General features: G+C 30.9%; 3 protein-coding genes across 4 annotated transcripts; all 3 read left to right on the forward strand.

Moving 5' to 3' along the window:
- The first annotated feature begins 8 nt into the window (after positions 1 to 8).
- LOC107026997 (beta-1,3-galactosyltransferase 7-like) lies at positions 9 to 5,047 on the forward strand. Of its 2 annotated transcripts, XM_015228150.2 has the most exons (11): positions 10 to 198; positions 420 to 528; positions 638 to 684; positions 925 to 1,136; positions 1,222 to 1,285; positions 3,047 to 3,119; positions 3,200 to 3,320; positions 3,432 to 3,519; positions 3,627 to 3,752; positions 4,347 to 4,456; positions 4,543 to 5,047. In XM_015228150.2, exons 1-11 carry the CDS (start codon positions 107 to 109, stop codon positions 4,689 to 4,691), a joined length of 1,191 nt encoding a protein of 396 aa, XP_015083636.1. In that variant the 5' UTR covers positions 10 to 106; the 3' UTR covers positions 4,692 to 5,047. The 2 variants fall into 2 exon arrangements, with proteins under 2 accessions (XP_027775203.1, XP_015083636.1); XM_027919402.1 differs by lacking the exons at positions 420 to 528; positions 638 to 684 and having other exon boundaries at positions 9 to 198.
- A 2,020-nt stretch (positions 5,048 to 7,067) lies between these two features.
- On the forward strand, positions 7,068 to 8,114 carry LOC107027802 (mitogen-activated protein kinase kinase kinase 18-like). Its single transcript, XM_015228868.1, has one exon. The coding sequence runs from the start codon at positions 7,068 to 7,070 to the stop codon at positions 8,112 to 8,114; it is 1,047 nt and encodes a 348-aa protein (XP_015084354.1).
- Positions 8,115 to 17,177: 9,063 nt separating this feature from the next.
- On the forward strand, positions 17,178 to 20,665 carry LOC107027205 (uncharacterized protein At4g14342-like). The gene is made up of 4 exons (XM_015228386.2): positions 17,178 to 17,289; positions 17,620 to 17,705; positions 17,830 to 17,953; positions 20,301 to 20,665. Exons 1-4 carry the CDS (start codon positions 17,284 to 17,286, stop codon positions 20,346 to 20,348), a joined length of 264 nt encoding a protein of 87 aa, XP_015083872.1. The 5' UTR covers positions 17,178 to 17,283; the 3' UTR covers positions 20,349 to 20,665.
- The last annotated feature ends 717 nt before the right edge of the window (positions 20,666 to 21,382 follow it).

Raw genomic sequence — 21,382 nt, forward strand, 5'->3', positions numbered from 1 at the left:
CCACCCCCTACCCCCACCCCACCCCTACAATCTTCTCTTTTGATGATTCAATAAAAACACAAGAAAACCCCGCGCTCTTCTTCCTTCCTTGTCCCCTAAAAAGATCATGAAGAATCGAAACAGAGCCAAAATCTCAACTAAATGGATTGCTATTCTTTGTATTTTTAGCTTTGCTCTTGGTATGCTTTTCTCTAACAGGTAAAAGGGTCATGCAAAAAGTGTTTTTCTTTTTTTTGGTTATGGGGTTTGAAATTTTCATGGGGTTTCAAGAAAAAAGCTCTCTTTTTTCATCTATTTGTTCTTCAGGGATTTGGTTCGTGGGTTTTTTCAAGAAATAGGAAAAAGATGTTTGTTTTTTTGCTGAAAAGATTTGATTTTTAATTTTTATTTCTTGATTTTTTGTTTTGTTGTATAATTAGAGTTTGGACTCCTCCAGAATCAGATGGAAGGAACATATTTGGAAGGCGCCAGACGCAAGAAAGAGTCTTGCCTTCTGTTTCTGATGATTGTGAAACCAAAAACAGTCAGGTCTAACCCCCCACCCCACAACAAACAAAGATAAAACCTTTTTTTTTTTTGTCATTGTTATAGTTATTATTGCTGTTTTTTTTAAATATGGATGATGTTTTATGAGCAGAAGGAGGAGATGATGGGAGAGTTTAACAAAGCACAAGTAGCTATCCAGTGAGTTTCAGAGTTTTTCATGTGATTACCTTAGACTTTATTTTTTTTGTACTTAACATGACAACATATGTTACACAACATAAGAAATATGTTTATAATTTTTGTTTGTTTGTGAGCTCGACGTTGTTTTCACAAATTTATGGTAAAAAGAGAAGTAGAGAGGAAGTGTTGTTCAAAACTTATGATGTTTTACTTAAATCTGTTCTTGATGTTCCTTCTCTTTATTGGAGCATTGAACAGATCATTGGATGATTCAATTGCTAAGAGTCAAAGTGAGCTGCCTTCAACTAAGGATCCTCTAATTCCACGGATAACTGAAGAGGTTCCTTCCTTGAGGACAGATTCTGGAGGAAGTGGGACGAGAAAGAAGACATTTATGGTTATTGGGATAAACACGGCCTTCAGTAGTAGAAAAAGGCGCGATTCTATTAGAGAGACTTGGATGCCTCAAGGTATTAATTATAAGATTATTGATGTATATACTTCTTCGGTTTTCATTTTCTTCCTCCTTTGACAACATTCTGTGTGTTTGCGTAGGTGCAAAGCTACATAGATTAGAGCAAGAAAAGGGGATAATTGTGCGTTTCATGATAGGCCACAGGTATGATCTGCAGTGCTCCATATCTTCTCCATGCCAAACATATAGATGCTCATTCATCAATGAGTCTCTGCTGGAGTCTCATATTCTTTCTTGATAATATGCTTCCTGTTCTTTGTTTTAAATATCCTTTGTTTCACTTAAAAGTTGAATGTATGATTAGCTTTTCAAGAGATATACGAAGGAAATTATCAGAAGCTTTGTTAAGAGTTAGTAATTCACTACTAAAGATGAACTGGAAAGATTTAAGACTAGGTATAGAGAACTGCCAGTGAGTGATTATAGAATCATCTGTAATCTAGCATTCTGGCACCTTTTTCCTTTTCTATCTGGTAATGTGCAGCATGCCACTTGTGAACGAAGCTGTAAGAAGTTCATTATGCTGCTTAAAGGAACCTGCAAGAACTTTGAATCTTCTATAAAACACTATTTGTCTTCATAAACTAATGTGTGTTGTTATTCCACTCTTTTTGGATTTCTTAGAACAAAATACTAAAGGTATTTAGAGTTGGTATTCTAACTAAATTGGAAGGAGCAGCAACTCGGAAGTACTTACTTCAGTCCCATCACTGAAAGACGTGACTTTCGGGACTGGGAATGCCATTTGTCGCATAAGTTATGATGATCCATGCTAATTTTCCTATTGTAGCTTCAAAATGATCAAAGGAAAGGATATTAGCTTTTGTTGAGGATGTAGATTTGAATCAATGACATTCAACGCTTCAATTTACTTCTGTCTTTAGAAATGTCAAAGACGTGCAAATATCTTGCCATGAGCAGTGTGATGTGCCTCTTAGTTGCTTAGTTCTTACTTGTGAACACTATTCCATCGATCAATTTAGTTGGAACTGAATTACTCTGTTATTGCATTTGTGCTTATATTGCAACTGTAAAAGGCAAAGTAATAACATCCTTTATGAGTTTCACGTTTGATGGCTTCTATACTTTTCAATCTTGGGTAGATATATCACAAGCCCTGGAGTATGTCTTTAACTTGACATGGTAAGAATAAGTGCAGGATAAGTGTTTTCTTTGTCTTCTTTTTTATTTCTTTTAATTGAAATTTTAAACAGCAGCATGAAAGTTTACTGTTTATCAGAGTATGAAAGGTTTTTTTGGGGGCTAAATGGTGCATTTGGATATAAATGTGGGAGATTGGTTCTGTTGTGGAAATTGTATCTTCCATGATACTAAGTCATAGATAAGCCATGAGAGGTTCAGACACAGTATGTTGCACATTTTCTCACCTGTAATAATCTGCCAAATGCTTTTTGCTATCCTTCTAGAGGCAGTTTACAACTTCCTAATTTTCGAGGTGTCTGTAAACTGAGTGATAATTAAATTTCTGCTTAAGGGATAAGCTCAGTCACCAAAAGTTTCCATCTCTTCTTTCTGTTCACTTTGTTGTGTTCAGATCATGTTATTGATTTTAATCCTGAAGAAGTTTGTACTAAGTTCAAAAATAGAAGTTCAAGTTATAACATCACATTAGGTTCAGAACAAAAAGAGGAGTAGAACCATCTAAACTGATGAAAGTTATTGGATTACCCAACAAACTGGATCTTTGATCACTAGTTCTCAATAAGGATGCAGCCAGGAAATTCTATGTTTGAGGTTTACAACAGACTTAAACGAGGAAAATGTTTCCTATTCTTTTACTTTCTCACTTTATTTTTTGGTTGTTGTTTTGTTGAGCCTACACCAATATAATTATCTGAAATGTCATAGGCTGTGCTCTAAAAGTTCTTATACTCCTTAATACAGCGCGATATCGAATAGCATTTTAGATCGAGCCATTGATAGTGAAGATGCTCAGCATAATGATATTCTTCGACTTGTAAGTAAAAAATGTTCTCTGATTTGCTTCCATCTGATTGTTTTATCTTTCTAGTTTGATCTCATTACTATATTTTACAGGATCACGTAGAAGGCTATCATGAGTTAACTGCAAAAACGAAAGCTTTCTTCTCCCTTGCAGTTGCGAAATGGGATGCTGAGTTCTATGTGAAGATTGATGATGATGTTCATGTCAATTTAGGTACATCTCCATTTTTTTCTTGCCATATGTACATTATAGTTCCGGACAACTGAAAGCTGATGATTTTCAGTTATTTGGAAATTAATAGTTGAACACACCATGGTATTGTAGGTACACTAGCTGCAACTCTTGCCAGGCACAGGTTGAAACCCAGGGTGTATATAGGATGCATGAAATCTGGACCAGTTCTCTATCAAAAGTAACTTCTGTGAAGCTATTCTGGCCAGCTGAATTAACTATAAATTTTGAAGTTCAAAATTTCAGGATTTTTATTTACTAGAATCTTTTCCATTTTTTCCTTGATAGGAGTGTTAAGTACCATGAACCTGAGTTCTGGAAATTTGGGGAGACGGGGAATAAGTACTTCCGACATGCAACTGGACAGATATACGCCATCTCGAAAGAGTTGGCAACATATGTTGCCAACAACAGGTGAGATTTTTGTTCATACTAGGCTAAATGTTCTCTTGCTATAGCATTCTATTTTGAACATGTTACACTAGGACCTTTGTAGAATATGATGTATGCTGATTGTAGTTTTGAAGTTCTTTTGCGGTTGGAACTGTTTATGCAAATGATAACAAGGAAACATACACTTGAAATTGGGGAAAATGGACATTCCTGCTCACTCACTAACAGCCACTCCATCCAAAATTAGTAGATCATTTTTTACACGCATATAAAGAAATCATAAATAAGAAGCTAATTTTACTAATTCACCTCTTAAAAAACTTTTTTGAGAATTTTACAAATAAATGCGTACAGTTTCAAAAAGAATTAATTGCAAGGATAATATATGAAAAAAATTAATTAATGATTTCTTGATTTAGTAAGATGGACAACTAATATGGGACAACTATTTTAAATAAGATGATCAACTAATATGGGATAGAAGGGTATAACAGATTTATCTAGATTGCGGGTTGCTCCTGTGTCAAATTTTCAGTTCTCTAGTATAATCCCACTAATCAGAAAGTGGATATGAATGCTTGTCCATCTCATAGTGTGTACCGTGGTGATTTTCAGACCTATTCTGCATAAGTATGCTAATGAAGATGTGTCACTCGGGGCATGGTTGATTGGTCTAGAAGTTGAGCATATTGATGATCGGAACCTGTGTTGTGGAACTCCGCCTGGTTAGCACTCCCTAAATATTTGTCATTTATCTTAGATATCTTAAAATCTCAGTACCTAAAGTCTTTTAAACCCTCCGCTGTGACAGAATGCGAATGGAAAGCACAAGCAGGTAATGTTTGTGTGGCATCATTTGATTGGAGCTGCAGTGGAATCTGCAAATCAGTCGAAAGAATCAAGCAAGTACACGCTAAATGCAGCGAAAGTCCTGCTACTCTATGGGGTGCTCTTATTTAGTCATCTTTTTCATCATCAGAAGCTATTCTTCAAACATGATATCTATCCTCTCAACTTGAAGAGAAGTAAATTGTTGATCATTTACGAGCCGGAAGAGATCACCCAATGCTACAAAAGATAGTTGCAGATCTTGATGGAGAACTTAGCTCTGTTGTTTATACATATTGCTAGCTAGAAACTGTTGACAAAATGAGAGCATAAATAGTAGGAAGAGTGTAGTCTTCATTAAGTATAATTCCATACACACAGATTAGAGCCAGTTGGATGCTAGATCTTTTAGATTTGTACTTCCACAGTATACTGTGGTAAATATTTTTGCCTAATAAGAAATTTTCCTCATTTCCACAGGCTTTTCATATCTTATTGCACATTGAGAAATCTTGTCATCCCTATAGTTTAGGTTTCTGATTTTGCTTTCACACAAATTCAAGAATCAGAATCTATTTTGATACAAACATGTGTATAATAATAAAGGACTTCCTTATCTTACGGATGTCACTGAATGAAACTGGTAACTATTATAGTAGTAGCTTTTGACGATAGAATAATTAAAAAGGAAGTTGTTGCCATTTGAGTGTTTATTGCCATTTTAGCTTAGCTAATTTACATATTGATTGGCTTCCCTATAGCTAAGGGTGCACGAAATTAAACTGAAAATTGAATCAAATTGTAAATCAAGTCAAATAAAAAAAAATTGATTAGTGGTTTGGTTTGACTTGGTTTGGAATTGGATAAAAAAACCCGGCTATATTGAACTGGTTTGGTTTTAACAAAAAAATAATCAACACGAGATCAAACCAATCCGACATTATATATGTAATTTTAAAATTTTATTCTTTATATAAAAATATTCACTTTGGTATAATTTTAAAATATTTCTTATACTATTTTATATTTTTTATTGTTTAATGTACTATTTCAAGTTTAAAACTTAGAACTTGGAATGGTCCAATAAAGATTATAGTTCATAGATGTTGATAATTATGGTAAAACTTAAATCAAAATCAAATTAATACTAATGCAAAAAGAAAATCAATTCAACACTAATAATGACAATAATATTGAATATTTGTTCTTTAATTTTACATTGATTTAGATAATTAAAATACATAATCTAATTTAAATTTTTCTTAAATATTTAGTAATGTAACTAATACTTATTAAACTTATTTTAACATGATTTAGTACTTTTAAATTATGATCATTTTCATTATGACTTTACAATATTTATTTTATATGATGATTTCATTATTATTTTTATTGAATATTTTTGTGTCATTAGTGCTCATCTCATATGTTGTGTTATTTTTTTAAGAAACACCTTAGATAATTGTATGTTGGTTGAACTAAAGAAATATTTGGAGCATAAGTTAATTCTATGTTTGTACGGAAATTTTACCGAAAAAATCCAAAAATCTAAAAAAATTCGATGTTTATTAGTTTTGTTTGATTTATAAATATAAAAATTCGATACAATGGTTTGGTTTGGTATTCGAAAAATCCGAACCAACCCGAGATTGAAAAACCCGTATTTTATTAGTTTGGTTTATTTTATAAATTTAAAACTTTTACACAAATAATTTAATTAAATATTTAAAAAATCCGAACCAACACGGTCATGTACACCCCTTGCCTATGGTGGTGAACATTAGCCTGGTGTAGCATATAAGAGGTGTGTATAATTTGAACTTACACTAAAACTTTGCTTCTTTAGCCTTTCCTTATTTGAACTATACTAAAGTTTGTAATATTAATTAAGACCTTAAAATAAACATTTTTATCTTATTTAAATCTTACTTAAATTATAGCAAACAAAATAAATTAATTAAGTAAAAATATTTAAGAAAGCGAGGTTCATAATGGAGGTTCAATAACAAAAATAAAAGTCCTAAAACATAAAAGGAAATAGGAATAGTTCAAATGTCTCCTTTAAAAATTTAGTGAGTTGCGTACTCTTAATAAGGAAATATTTGATGATTTAAATTTTAGGTAACTTCAAAGTCTTAAATAGTAGGTAAATAATATAGATAGATATGGTTAATTTGTGAATTTGTAATGGAACATAACAATTATATGATAAATATTTTTCCTTAAGTATAAAGTGAAGAATATTGTTAGGACAAAAACAAAATTCTAATTAAAACCCAATAAAATAAAATTAAAAAAATTAACAAAAGTAATCCAAATCTATAAAAGGCAACTATATTGTATTCCTAAATAGAACATGAATAGGAAAAAAAAAGAGAAGAGTACTACATATATACACTTACTCTAACAAGTCACATTAAGGCATCAAAACCTACACAATCAAAATTTAAGAAAATTTTCGTTACTGAATCGATAAGGTAAAGCCTAACCCCCCTTACTGCTACATACATGCATTGGAAAAAGGTTAAGGTGTTGGGCTCGGGTTCTTACGGTACGGTGTCTCTTGCAAGGCCGATGAACGTATGTTCATCGTCTATGATATATGCAGCAGTGAAATCTGCAGAATTTAATCGTTCATCTTCGCTTCGAGAGGAAGGAAGAATATTGCATGCGTTGAGAGGGTCAGAGTATGTTGTTGAGTGCTTTGGAGAAGATGTGAGCGTTGAAAATGGCAACAACACTTATAACCTCATGCTCGAGTATGCTGATAGAGGAACTTTGGATGATTTAATTCACAAGTCGAAGATAATGCTTGGAGAATCTGAGGCTGCGTACTATGCTTTTCAGATCTTAAAAGGCATTTCTCATGTTCATAACAAAGGGTTTATCCATTGCGATTTGAAACCAGCTAATATTCTTGTTTTTCCTCCTACTGAGAAATATATGCGGCTTAAATTAGCTGATTTTGGATTGTCGTTGATATCAGATGACAGTTGGAAGAAACATCGCGATTTTAGAGGGACTCTAGTGTATGCATCTCCGGAATCTGTAACTAGTGGGGTTTATGGTAAACAGGTTGATATCTGGGCTCTTGGATGCATAGTGGTTGAGATGATTACTGGAAAGCGAATATGGTCAAGATGTAAGAGTAAGAAGGAATTAGCATGGAAGATAGCACGTTTAGAACCGGTGCTACCGTATAATATATCTAATGATGGGAAGGATTTTTTGAAGAAGTGTTTAGAGAGAGATTATAATCAGAGATGGACCGCGGAGATGTTACTTGATCATCCATTCATCAAGAACATCAATGCTAAGAATATGAACTATGGATTGATCCACAAATGTAATTGGATTTCAACACAGCACTTGTTTTCAACAATTAGTCCTTATTATCCTAATCATAACTCATCATGCTGCTCAAGAGGAACAAGCAGTAATAATATTAGTTCTCTAGAGACTAATAATTATAAGGTACATCACACATCAGATCATGAAGATTTTGTATTAGGGTTTTGGGACCTCATCAGCTTTTTATTTGGATGTATATTTTAGACCCTATAAAAAATATATATGTATAAGAAACTAGTATATATATGCAGCTAATTGATGTTAAGTATGTTTTTTATTGTATATTGAGATGAGAGGTTTTTTTTTTGTTTCCTATAGTGAATGATCACTTTTCTTGAATTTGTTTTGTTCATTGGGTAATGTATAGCTTTGATATGTAGTCATTTGGTGTAAAATAGAAATTAAGTTTGTGTTAATAATTATTTGGTTTTCAATTGCATCTTCAATTAAGTCAATTATAACTAGCTAACAACACATGATACGAATTAGTATTAGAATGTTCAATGGATCTCTAGTTAAGATTCAATACAAGATTTGAACTAAAGCGTTAAGGTTATAGAGAACTCGATAGCTTTACTATACTACACTAGATTTGTCAAAAATATTACTATTAGACAAATTCGTAAGCTTTACTATACACTTCACTACGTATGTCAAAAATATTAGTGATCAACACCTATTCTTTTCTGTTTTGAATGTTCTTCTATTTGATGTTTGATATCTTTTATTGGATCGACCTGACTAATTATTTAGATCTATATACCGCCCATTTAAAGGGAGAACGCTCCCTAACAAAATTTGTTTCATACCAAATCGTGAGACTTCTAATTAATATAATAATAAAGAAATTCTATTCATTTCACCACAATCCTCGTTGATAGTGTCTAGTGTGCATTCCAAGAATATTGACTTACTCTTTGCATCGAATTCGAAAGTCAAGAGAAGTAAACCTTGGTAAATATGCATGAGGAAATTAAACACATTAATTTAGCTTCAGTCCTTCTATTAAGCAAAGGAAAATGAAGTTCATTCTTCTTATTCGAGAAAAAAATCTTTTCTTTTAAGCCTTTTAATATATCTTAAATTATATCGAGTCAAATTACGTGAATAAATTAAAACATATAGAGTAAAATTTTCATTCATAGCCTTGGGGAGATGAACTCACCTGAGGCTAAATATATTCCTACACTTGTAATATGTAGAAGGAATCATTACATTTTGTAATCTATATTGCGTTAGTCGTAGTATTTGTTCACTTTATCCATAAAACTTCTATAATTCAGTTCTTTCAGTAGACATAATAAAGATCTGATATATACTTCTATAGATATTTGTCACTATTATAAAGTATCAATTATTTAGTCCTAGATAAACATAAAAGGAGAAGTTCAATGTTTCCCAATGACTTTAACCTTTTTTCCTTTTTAAAAAATTTGGTATATTACATTCTTTTAATAAGTTACTATATTTATTAATTTAAATTTTAGATTCACTTCAAAGTTTTCAAATATTACTCCGGTAACTAATATAGATAGATATGGAAAATTTATAAATTTCTAATGCAATAAAACAATGATATGCCTCAAGGAAAATATATTCTATTTAAAAAATTACTATATTTGATAATTTAAATTTTAAATTCACTTCAAAGTCTTCAAATATTACTCCGGTAACTAATATAGATAGATATGGAAAATTTGTAAATTTCTAATGCAATAAAACAATGATATGCCTTAAGAAAATATATTTTATTTAAAAAATTACTATATTTGATAATTTAAATTTTACATTCACTTTAAAGTCTTCAAATATTTCTCAGATAACTAATATAGATAGATATGGAAAATTTGTAAATTTCTAATGCAATAAAACAATGATATGCCTTAGGAAAATATATTCTATTTAAAATACAAAAGTAACACTTACTATATATATCCCGCATTCCCAATCTGTAACGAGCAAATATATTATATTGTATTCCTAAATAGAACACGCAAGTCTCATATCATTTTAAAAAATATTATATTAATTTAAATCCTATGGTCCCAAATTATCAAATGTATAAAATTGTCCTTTAATCTTATGACCTTAAACATGTCACGTAAAAAAAATTAAAATTAAAATATTACTAAAAATGGAAGTGCTCATTTTTTTTAAACGGAGGAAGTATATTATAATACTTACTCTAAGAAGCCATTAAGGCATCAAAATTTAAGAAAATTGATCGATAGATCAACAAAGTATACTCTGGAAAAAGCTTAAGGTGTTGGGTTTGGGTTCTTGAGGTAACTCCTCAAAAGGATCAAGCAGTAATATTAGTTCTTCAGAGGCTAATAGTAGTAAGGCACAACGCACAACAGATGATGAAGACTCTGTACTAGGGATTTGGGACCTCATCAACTTGTTATTTGCATGAATATTTCTAAAATCAACAATCGGAGATTTAACTTGATGAGTTCCACTTTTAAAGTTTTGGGTTTTGAATTTATTGTAATTAAAACTATGTGTTCATCTAATGTATGTTTATATTGAAAATTAGTGAGTTTCTTACACACACATACAAATGCAGAGGAGGAGCCCGAATTTGAAATTTATGAAATTCGAAATAAACTTTTCATTCTGTACTAAACCATCAAACTGTGTATTAATTCATTCTGTTTTAAGTACAGTTTACATGGATTAAGAAATTACTAACTTATATTTCTCTTTCAAATATCTCTTGATAAGTAACTCACTATTTTGTGGTAAGATAATTATGAATGTTAAAGAATTTCACATAGTTTTTCTCTTTCGTAAAATTTAAATAAAAGACCTTCAGTTTCCTCTGCTTATATACAAAGTAATCCTTTTTACCCTCGTATTCTCTCTAGAGTCAAAATAGTTTAAGTTTGATCCAGAATTTGCTCATTCAATATTCAAATATTTTAAAATGAAATTTATATAGTATATAAACTACATAGAAAGTATAAGTCTCAATAACTTATAATTCAAAATAATTAAAAGATATATGAAAAAATTACGGTTAAAGATAGACTTGTTTGAATCTCGAAAATTCGAAATATGTCACGTAAATTGAGACATAGGGAGTAATATTCTTCGCCTTAGCTATCTCTAGTTAGAAAGTTGTTGATGTCTCTGCTTAAAATGACTTTCTTTTAGGCATAATACATATATTAGACTTTAAACTTGATTTCAAATTTTAACTTTGACATCCAATTTTCATAGTGCACAAGTAGACACTTTAATTATCCAATCTTTTAATAAATAAACATGCGAGCCTTACCTAGCAGAACGCGTGATGTCCACATATTTTGCGCTAGTTAGGATTAAATTTTGATGCCCACAATAGTAAAAAAAATGCTGAAATGACAACTCTACCCTTGATGAATCCATTTTATATATTGTACATTTTTGGCAAAAGTATTCATTACCCCTTGTACTTGAAGCTTTTTATTCAGTGTACACCTAAACTTTATTTTGTTTCAATTACCCCCCTGAACTTGCTTATTCATCGAACACGTACACCTTTTCTGTCCACCTGGCATAGAAACTGAAATTAAACTCTACAAAGCGCGTGAGACAGCGATTTTTTGCCACATCATAAAGTTACAACGGTAATATACGTAAAAAATCTATTTTTCTTTAATATTTGGCTTATTCTAAGAATTTTTCTCTCTCTATTCTCTAGTTATTCAATGCACCATTTAAGGCCAAAAAGCATGGCCTTTGCTTCTGCCCAGTTGCTGGTTCCAGCAGAAAGGCTGAGATACATTGGAACAATGATCCAAATAATCTTTTATGTTTTTCATTTTATTCTTCTTTATCTCTTCTCTCTTTTCAAATTTCAAATTTTTCTCAAGGGCTTCGAGAATCCTCTTCTTGAAACACAATCCATCAAGTTCCAAATCAAAAATTTTCCTCTTATAGAAAAACTCTTTTGCATCTTCAACTTTATGAGCTGCAGTATATCTCTTAATCAAATACCATAAGTTTTTTCATTAACCAAATTTCCTCTCTTAGACATTTCGTCAAGCACTTGGTTGAGTTCATCAAACGTCTCATACGATCAAGAATATCGAGAATTTCATTGAAAGATTCAGTTTTTGGTGAATACCTACATGGATTTTCACCTGCTAAGAGAGAGTTTGATTTGTGAATTGTGAAGGGTGGTATTATCTAGGTGACAATATTTATCTAGGTGTCGTGCGCGTGTGGACACGATCGTAGTGAGTGGACATAAAGGTGTACGTGTTCGATGAATAAGCAAGTTCAGGGGGGTAATTGAAACAAAATAAAGTTTAGGTGTACACTGAATAAAAAGCTTCAAGTACAGGGGGATAATGAATACTTTTGCCTACATTTTTATATTTTCAAATCAAAATCTCATTTTAATTTTTTTTAATTCTGAAATGGACGTGTAAAATATCTAATTAGTTGGCAGCTATTGAGTGACTTACTAATATACGTGGGAGATTTGCATTTCACTCTCTTTGGCTCTAAAAGTGGTGTGTTTATTTATTTAAAAGTAGGATAGTTAAAGTGCATGTTTGTGCACTATAAAAATTGGAGGTTAAAGTTAAAATTTAAAGTCAAATTTAAAATCCAACATATGTAATATGTCTTTTTTTAAAATTAATCTAAGAAAGGCTAATATGATCTTTATCCTATAGTAAATATATAGTTATCAAATTAATTCACTTTGTATATTTGAATTTTTAGAAAGACAATATTATCATCTACTCATTTTCTCTATTAGCTTCATTGCTCTTTTGGCCATAGATTTCTTAAATAATATTTGAAATTTTTTTTAGCAAAAGTGTTTGTTCATACACTTTGTCATTATTTGACAAATATTTTTGATAAATATCTCAAATTTTCAAATACTAGTTTTTTTCTAATATTTGGATCAAATCTCATTATTTGGATCTTTTAAAGATTGAAAGTTTATCCCAAACTTTTATCTTTTACAAAAAACCCCTATAAAGTTGTTGCTTACGTTGTATTACATAATTTTTTTACATTAATTCCAAAGTAGTGATGAAATATTCGGTCAATGTGAAATGATAATATAATTATTGATGAAAATGATAAATAATCGGCTCAAGATAACAAAGTCATGTATTTTGTCTACTTCACGATGTATGAAATGATACTTGTTGCACTCACTCAAAATTACCACATTGCTCTAGTGTCATGGACACTATTTGTCGTTGTAACAAAGATCTAATTGACTTGTAATACAAACTTATGGTTAGTTTTGATACTTAAAACTTATGGGTATAAATTATATTTTTCTAAAAAAGTGAAATATATTTACCAAATACTATGGCAAAACACATGGTGAAATTTCACCCAAATAATATTTATCAAGAATATTTAAAAATCTATGATCAAACGCTAGCTTTATGTCGTTATAGATGTGACACTCACCTAACTTTACCAATTCCCAACTTGTTAGTAATTACAAGGAGATTATTTGGTTTTACCTCCCCTTGCTTCACGTGTTCTATTTTGTATTTGATAATACTCGCCAGCTCAAGGGAGATTTTATTTAAAAAACAAGAAAACATTGAAAATGATATCATCTCGATCTGTACCATGCAAATTATATACTACGAAAAGTTACAAAAGAATAAGATCAAAGATGGATTGCTTCTAAATCATATGGTATTAAGCATATCGAAGACTACTAATAATTCATGGTATTTAAATAGAGAAAAATCAAAACTCATCCATTTGAATACAAAATGAGAAAGAAAAATAAGTATTAGAATACAAAATAAGAATGAAAAATAAGAAGTAATCAGAGGATCTGTTCATGTATGATTGGTTAATTCTTGTATTGTCGCGTCCCGCCACATGACAATTAAATTTTACGTCCGAATGGGGAAAGAAGGGTCTAGAGTTGTGGAAAGGTTTGCGGAGAACTCTAGAACCTTCTAAAAAAAATTAAGAAGGCTTGAGAATTCCTTAGAATTTTCTAGAATAACTTAAATATTTTCTTGGAAATGTTTAGAAATCTCTTGAATATGTAGACTTTTCTAGAGAGGGACCAAAATGTAAATAAGGAGAGACTTGTAAAATAAATAATATTTACACTTAGGTCCTTAGGAAGTAGTATAAATAGAGGATGTCATTCATTTGCAAGACATCCAAGCTTGAAACAATCAATCCAACAACTTGTAAGCAATCTTTCAAGCAATATTATCAATCTTCCACGAATACAAAGTAAGTTGTCAAGTGTCGCACGGAGTTAGACTCTAAATCCAAAAAATACAAAGTATCCGAACTTATTGAAGCTAAGAAATCTGTAACAAATTGTTATTGTTTAGGATAATACATGCTAACGATGTTCATACACTCTCGAGAATTTCACCATTTTTTCCGTTTGTTGAAGAAGGCAATGAATAGGCAAGTTGCAAATGTTCCATAAGCATTTTCAGCCATCTTGTTCCATAATCCATACTTGCAATTCTTTACGTTTTTCACCATATAAACTAAGACAAAGTAGTCAAATGAAAGTAGTCTTCCTCGCCTATGAAATTTGATACTGAAATTCTTTTTACTTCATCTCTATAAAATTTGATACTAGAATTTTTTTTACTTCATCTGAGTCACATCAAAATACTGTTATATCAACACGTTAACCAATTATATTGTTTGTAGAACAAAATATACCATAGCAGTATGTATCAGTCCTTGTCCAAGAATATTTAGATAAAAGAGTTAACAAAGTAAAAAAATTTAAAGATTAATATAACCATGTCATCAATTCTAGAACCGTAGCACATACCACAATAGTTTGGATGATCATTTCTATATTTCATATACAGACATTCAAGAATTTGATATTCTCTTGTGGATGAATTAGACAAAAAATAAAATTTGTATGCCTTACGGTTTTTTAAAAGAAAGAAACCATCATATGAGCACGAGATATCAGAGTAATGGAATCGTTTTGAAGAAAAAATTTGATTAGAATCATCTATCCTAATTAATTTCAAATCTCTAAACACAAAATCACAACCAATGGAAGAATATTTTGAGACATTATTATGTCTGTTTTTTTTCTTTCTATTTCTGAGAAAATTAAATTATTAGGTTAAATTTAATATATGAAGACATATATATAAAAGGGAACTATCGATTGTTATGATAAAAAAAAAAGTTTCGTGCTTGTATTAGGAATTAGGATTAGGATTAAATAAATTATTATTTTTATTATATTAGTAATAACTTTCTGGATTAAATAAATTATTATTTTTATTTATATTAATAATAAATACTTCCTTTAGCGACTTGTATTATGATTTAATGTAAGATTTAAATTCGTCCTCTTTTTTCAACTGACTCACAATAATAATCAAAATTATGATTTTACATATTTGAAAACTACACATCGACACATTTTACAATAATTACTAATAACATAAAGTACTCAACCAAAGGCTCCTAAAAGTGATATAATTATACTATGGAAAAATAATAGTAGTTACATTCATCCTCGAATTAACACACATGAAAATAAAATTTTCTTTACATTAATCAAGGATCAAAGCTATTACTTTATCCATTTAAAAAATGATGATTTAGTTGACTTAGAATAAAGTTTAAAAAAGAAAAAGAATCTTTTAATTTTATAGTTCTAAATTAAAGTTATATCAAATGTATCAAAATATCTTTTAATTTTGTGGCCTTAAACATGTCATGTAGAAAGTTGAAGTTAAAGTGTTATAAAAAAATAGGAAAAGACTCATTTTTTTAAAATAGACTAAAAGAGAAATTAGATCATTCTTTTTTGGAAAAATTACGCGGTTAAGCAAACTTATATTTTTTAATTACTCATCATAGTTATAGTTTGCTATAATCACCACTCACGACTAATATTACATTAATTATGTTCACTAATTTCGAGTTTCTATAATTAGCTACATTTGTATATGTATAATTCGTTAGAATATACAAGTGCATATGTATAATATACAATTATTTAATCAATATTATATACAATTCACCTCTCTCCCACTCTCTGACCTCTCTCGCTCGCTTCTCTCCTCCCTCTCTCAATCTCGCTCGCCTCTCTCCCAATCTCGCTTGTTATATGTACAAATGTATATGTATAATATACAATTATCTAACCAATTAAGGGAAACTTACATAAATGTACTATAATAAAAAAATATTTACCATTTATAGCAATAATATTTTTACCTCACTTGATCACTTTTAATTCATTTATAATACAAGTTTAATACATATTACAAAGAACAATTTATTATTCACATATAATACAAATTTTAATAATGAATAATATATTTATCACACATTTTAATACACTTATAATACAATGTGACAATTTTTTTACCAAACAAACATAATATATTTCAAAAAACAATTATAATTCATATATATTGCATACATAATTCACTTTTAATACATATTACAAATTTAACAAAGCATTGCTATAAATGGTAATAAACAAAAAGTATCGCTAAAATCAGTAATTATTTTTTAAAATGTATTAATTTATGTAATTTTTCCATATAAATATATAATTCACCTCTCTCCTGCTCCCTGCCCAATCTCGCTCACCTCTCTCCTCTCTCTCTCTCAATCTCGCTTGTCATATATACAAATACATATGTATAATATACATTTATCTATCCAATTTACATACACAATTCACCTTTCTCCCACTTTTTGCCCTCTCTCTCGCCTCTCTCTCCCAATCTCGCTCACCTTTCTCCTCCCTATAACATGTAGCTAAGAATTGTTATTATCAAACTATAGTTATGAAAAGTAATTAGGCTATTTTTAGTGGCGGGAGGGAGTATTTCTGTAATTATATTGGTGATATTTGCTGCTCATATATAAATGTAGGAAAAATTACATAAATTGGTACATTTTGATAAATAATTACTTATTTTAGCAATATTTTTTATTTATTACAATTTATAACAATATTATGTTAAATCGCAATATGTATTAAAAGTAAATTATGTATCCAATATATATGAATTATAATTGTTTTTATTATATTTGTTTGGTAAAAAATTGACACATTGTATTATAAGTGTATTAAAATGAATTATCTATCATTAAAATTTGTATTATATGTGAATAAAAAATTATTGTTTGTAATATAAATTAAACTTGTATTATAAATAAATTAAAGGTGATTAAATAAAAAAAAATATTATTACAATAAATAATAAATATTTTTTAATTATAACATACGTAAGCTTCTTATAAATGTATGTACCCGACAGCGTGACTCGCTTCACTCCCCGTCTTCGACAGTATATTTAAGTAGTCCTATCGCGCTCTGTTTTATTCATCTCGTCTCCTTCAATCTTCTCACTGTACAAAAAAAATGCAGGTAAATTTACACCAATTTCGATTATCATCTCCTCAATTTAGCTCCTCTTTCTTAACCAAAACCCTAATATATTTTCCCTCTTTGATGTATATGTTTTCAATTTTTATTTTTATGTCCTTTCGTGATTTTTAATTTCATGTGCAACTTAGGTATGTTTGTGAAGTTTTATTTTTACCTTCATATTCGAATTTGATTATCATCTTGCAGATCTCCACGAACACCCGATGTTTTCTTCCTATAACCCTAATTTATTTTGTGTAGCTCAGTGTACATGTTACTGTAATTTTTCTCTGTTTGTAGAATGTACAGTTGATTAATGAGTGTATACAGGCTAGTGACAGGTTCAACATCAACTCCCAGCTTGAGCACTTACAAGCTAAATATGTTGGAACAGGACATGCCGATTTGACTAGATTGTAAGTTGCCTACTTTTGCATTTTTTGAAATTGATCTAATTTATATATATATTTATTGTCTCTGTTTGACATTTATTGTTAAACAATTATAACTGATGTTATGGATGTTTTGTATTTGGTTTAGTGAGTGGGCGGTAAACATTCAGCGCGATAGCTATGCATCCTATGTTGGGCACTATCCAATGATGGCGTATTTTGCCATTGCAGAAAATGAATCAATTGGAAGAGAACGTTACAATTTTATGCAGGTTTGTGCTTTGTTGAAAATGTTTATCTTGTTTTGCAATTTGGTGGTTATTTTGTTTTCTTAGATCTTAATGTGCTGGCTTGTGTAAGGAATTGTTTTCAGTTTTCTCGTTGACTTGCATAATGAGTGAACTCAGTGCTATTAGTGTACTTCCGTGCGTTCCTTTACCAGCTAGATGATTGAACTTGCTGTTGCTTTGATGTTAAGATTATAGGTTGTGCAAGAGCATTGTCTTTTGTTGAAAAAGTGAATTATATGCACTAATAAGTTATAGCACCTTCATGTTGCCCTTTCTTTTTGTTTTTTTCGATTAAAATAATACCAGTAATTAGTAAGAAAAACGTGTACTATTTCCAAACCAAATATCAAACTGGCAAGGTTTCTTGCAAATGAGCATTTAAGAAGGATGGTTGTCAATCTTAGTGTTTGGGTTTTCCCTATTTATAACTTTTTGTCATCCGTCCGTGTGCGGGGTTGAATAAACAAGGTTTGTGACGTTGGATCAAATTTGAGTTGAGGCTCCAAAAGAAGTTACCAAGGATCTGAACTAACACAAAAAATTGGAGTAGATGCTAAGACCATGAAGTTGGAATGCACATGCAGTTTTTGGGGAGCTTTTGATTGGTCAATCTAGGATATTAAGCTAAGTTGCCGGTGTAGAAAATGTAGAGGAGATACTTCATGATATGTTTAATCATCAATTAGGGTTGGAACATGTATACCTATAGTTTAAGGGTATGTCAAGGAAGGATATGTCAAGGAATTAGTGTTATGAGTTTTGCCACCTTTTTGATGTATTCTTTATCCTTTTGCTATATACTTGCTAGACTTGAGTAAGTTAGCTCTAACTTTACCTAGTTTGTCCATTTTCTTAGTAAACCTGCCACTTGAAGCCATTCCACTTTGTCGGCTAGAAAATATGATTTATAGACTTTCGCTCTACCTAAAGCAAGTATGTCATTTTTGTGAGTAAACCTAGAACTTGAAACCATTCAACTTCATCCGCTAGAGAAAGATGCATACGAAGACATCAATATTCATTTTTGAATATCTCCTAGCGGTTCACCACTTTTCAGTGCTCAAGTGTGTGAGTGTGTTATGCCTTTAAATTTTGAATTGCATAGAGCTAAAGGGAACTGTTTGGGTACTAGTTTAATGTTGTGCTCTATTTGGCCCTTTATATAAAGCTGTACATACACTCTGTCATGCTGATTCTATCTGCATTCTGGAAAGACCAGTCTTTGAGGATTCCCAAATCTTCCTCTGGTTTGATTCGTTTCAGGTCAAGTTCTATGGAAAGAATTGAAAGGGAAGATGTGTTTCCTGAACCTTTCTGTAGGGACTGCTTATAATCACTGTCTAGCTTCCAACATATAAAGGACATCCTAACAATAATTTTATTTCCTTACCTCATAGGGTGGTATGTAGATGGAAGTTAACATTTTTGAAAAGAAGGAGAACATGAAGTCCTTTGACTGACATTAACAAATGGAGTTTTTGTGACGATATACTAGAAGGCTGTCACACTTCTTCGAATAGAAACTTCCAAAACAATTCTCCTTCCGTCCCAATTTTGTGGCAATTTTTTATTGAGCATGGAGTTAAAAAAGAACTTGTGTTGTAAAACAATCTATAGACATTTGTGTCGCTATAAATCGTCTCATTAATAGTAAAAAATAGTAGTTAAAGTTGATTTGTTTCTAAATAAGGAGTATGACATTCTTTTTTGAATAGACTAAAAATAGAAGTATGCCACATAAATTAGGATGGAGGGAGTTATTATTTTTGTGAACTTAGAAGTCTTAGTCTGTGATTTAGAGCTACGGTTCGACTTGCCTGTAGTTATTTGTAGTGGTTAAACCTTGTTAAGCCCAACAACCATTGTTATGTTGCCACTTTAAAAAAAATTATAGGCTAGAGGTTAGTCAGATAACATTAAGAAAGCGGACTTATCTCCAACGTGTATGCCTTTTGGAAAGGATAGAGTAGGTATGCAGTTAATCGTCATCTCAACATGATCCCACTCGTGGATGTTTGTGTGACCATTTGTTAAATGCTATAATTTTAAAGCTACTTATCTGGAGAGCCAGCCACTTCCTTAATAATTTCCGTGTTGATGAAAGGGTTAGCTGGTTCACGTGGAAGAGAGAACGTTCAAGTTTATTTTTCACCGGACATGGAAAGATTACAACTTGTTAATAGTCTTTCCATTTTATAAAAGATAGAACAAGCAAAAGTATTGAATTTCTATATCATTAGACGTATATATGATAGATTGTGAATATACGTCCTTGATTTGGTCTTATACTATTATTACTAACAATGCGTAGTTGCTTGTGCTTGTGCAGAAAATGCTTTTGCCGTGTGGTCTTCCACCTGAAAGAGAAGATGATTAAGAGTTGCAATAAATAAAGGCAAGATGCAAGGATCATAAACCATAGGTTTTCGTTATCTCCAGCTTCCTTGCATTCTTTTCATATCTTGTCCACCCTACATTGAACTCAATTTGAAGTGTGTAAATGGTCAGTTTGGCAGGCCATTTATGGATGCTGGTTAAACCTTAGGAATTATAAATCGTTTACATTTGATCACTCTATCTATAACCTCTCTTTGTGATGAGTCGATTTCAATCCATCATTCGTTTTTGTTTTCTTGTATGTGTATCAAGAGCACATATAATAATTGATTAATGGGAAAGGTTAGCATTATTTGATGTGCTGCGGGTCAAAATGGACTGAAATAGATAGTTGGGCTCATCAACACACAAACTGCATGCAATGAATAGGTGATTAACGTCGAATCCATATGACAGGAAATATCAACCAATCAGTTTAATTTGTTGAATAACTAATACAAAATTAATAACCTAGATTTTAGCATTGATAAGTCGTTTATAATTTGCATATAGTTATGCTACTGCAAATATAATTAATTAATAGAAGTCTTCGAAAAGAATCAAAAATATATTTAGACTATCCGAAATAGATCATATTTACCCTTAAACTATATTTTGACGGAGAACTACTCTTCTCATCAAACTATTTGGTCAAAAGTGTCTTTCTTATTAACGTCAAACTATTTGGTCAAAGTGTCTTCCTTATTAACGTCAAACTATTTGGTCTAAGTGTTTTCCTTATTAACGGAAATTGTTAAATGCCATGTGGATGCCACATTGCACAGCAATAAGGTTCCACTGCCATATAGATTAAACGGAAAATGATAAAAAAATACCATTAAATTATCCGAAATAACTCATATTTACTCTTAAATTATATTTCGGCTTAGAACTTCCCTTCCTGTCAAACTATTTTGTCCAAACTACCCTTCTTATTAATGGAAGTTGTTGAATGCCATGTGAATGTCTCATTGCATGTCAATAGGGTTCCACTGCCACATAGACTAAATCCTAATTACTCCCCCCCCCCCCCCC

This window comes from Solanum pennellii, chromosome 8 (genome assembly GCF_001406875.1).
Source record: "Solanum pennellii chromosome 8, SPENNV200".
Taxonomy (NCBI): Eukaryota; Viridiplantae; Streptophyta; class Magnoliopsida; order Solanales; family Solanaceae; genus Solanum; species Solanum pennellii.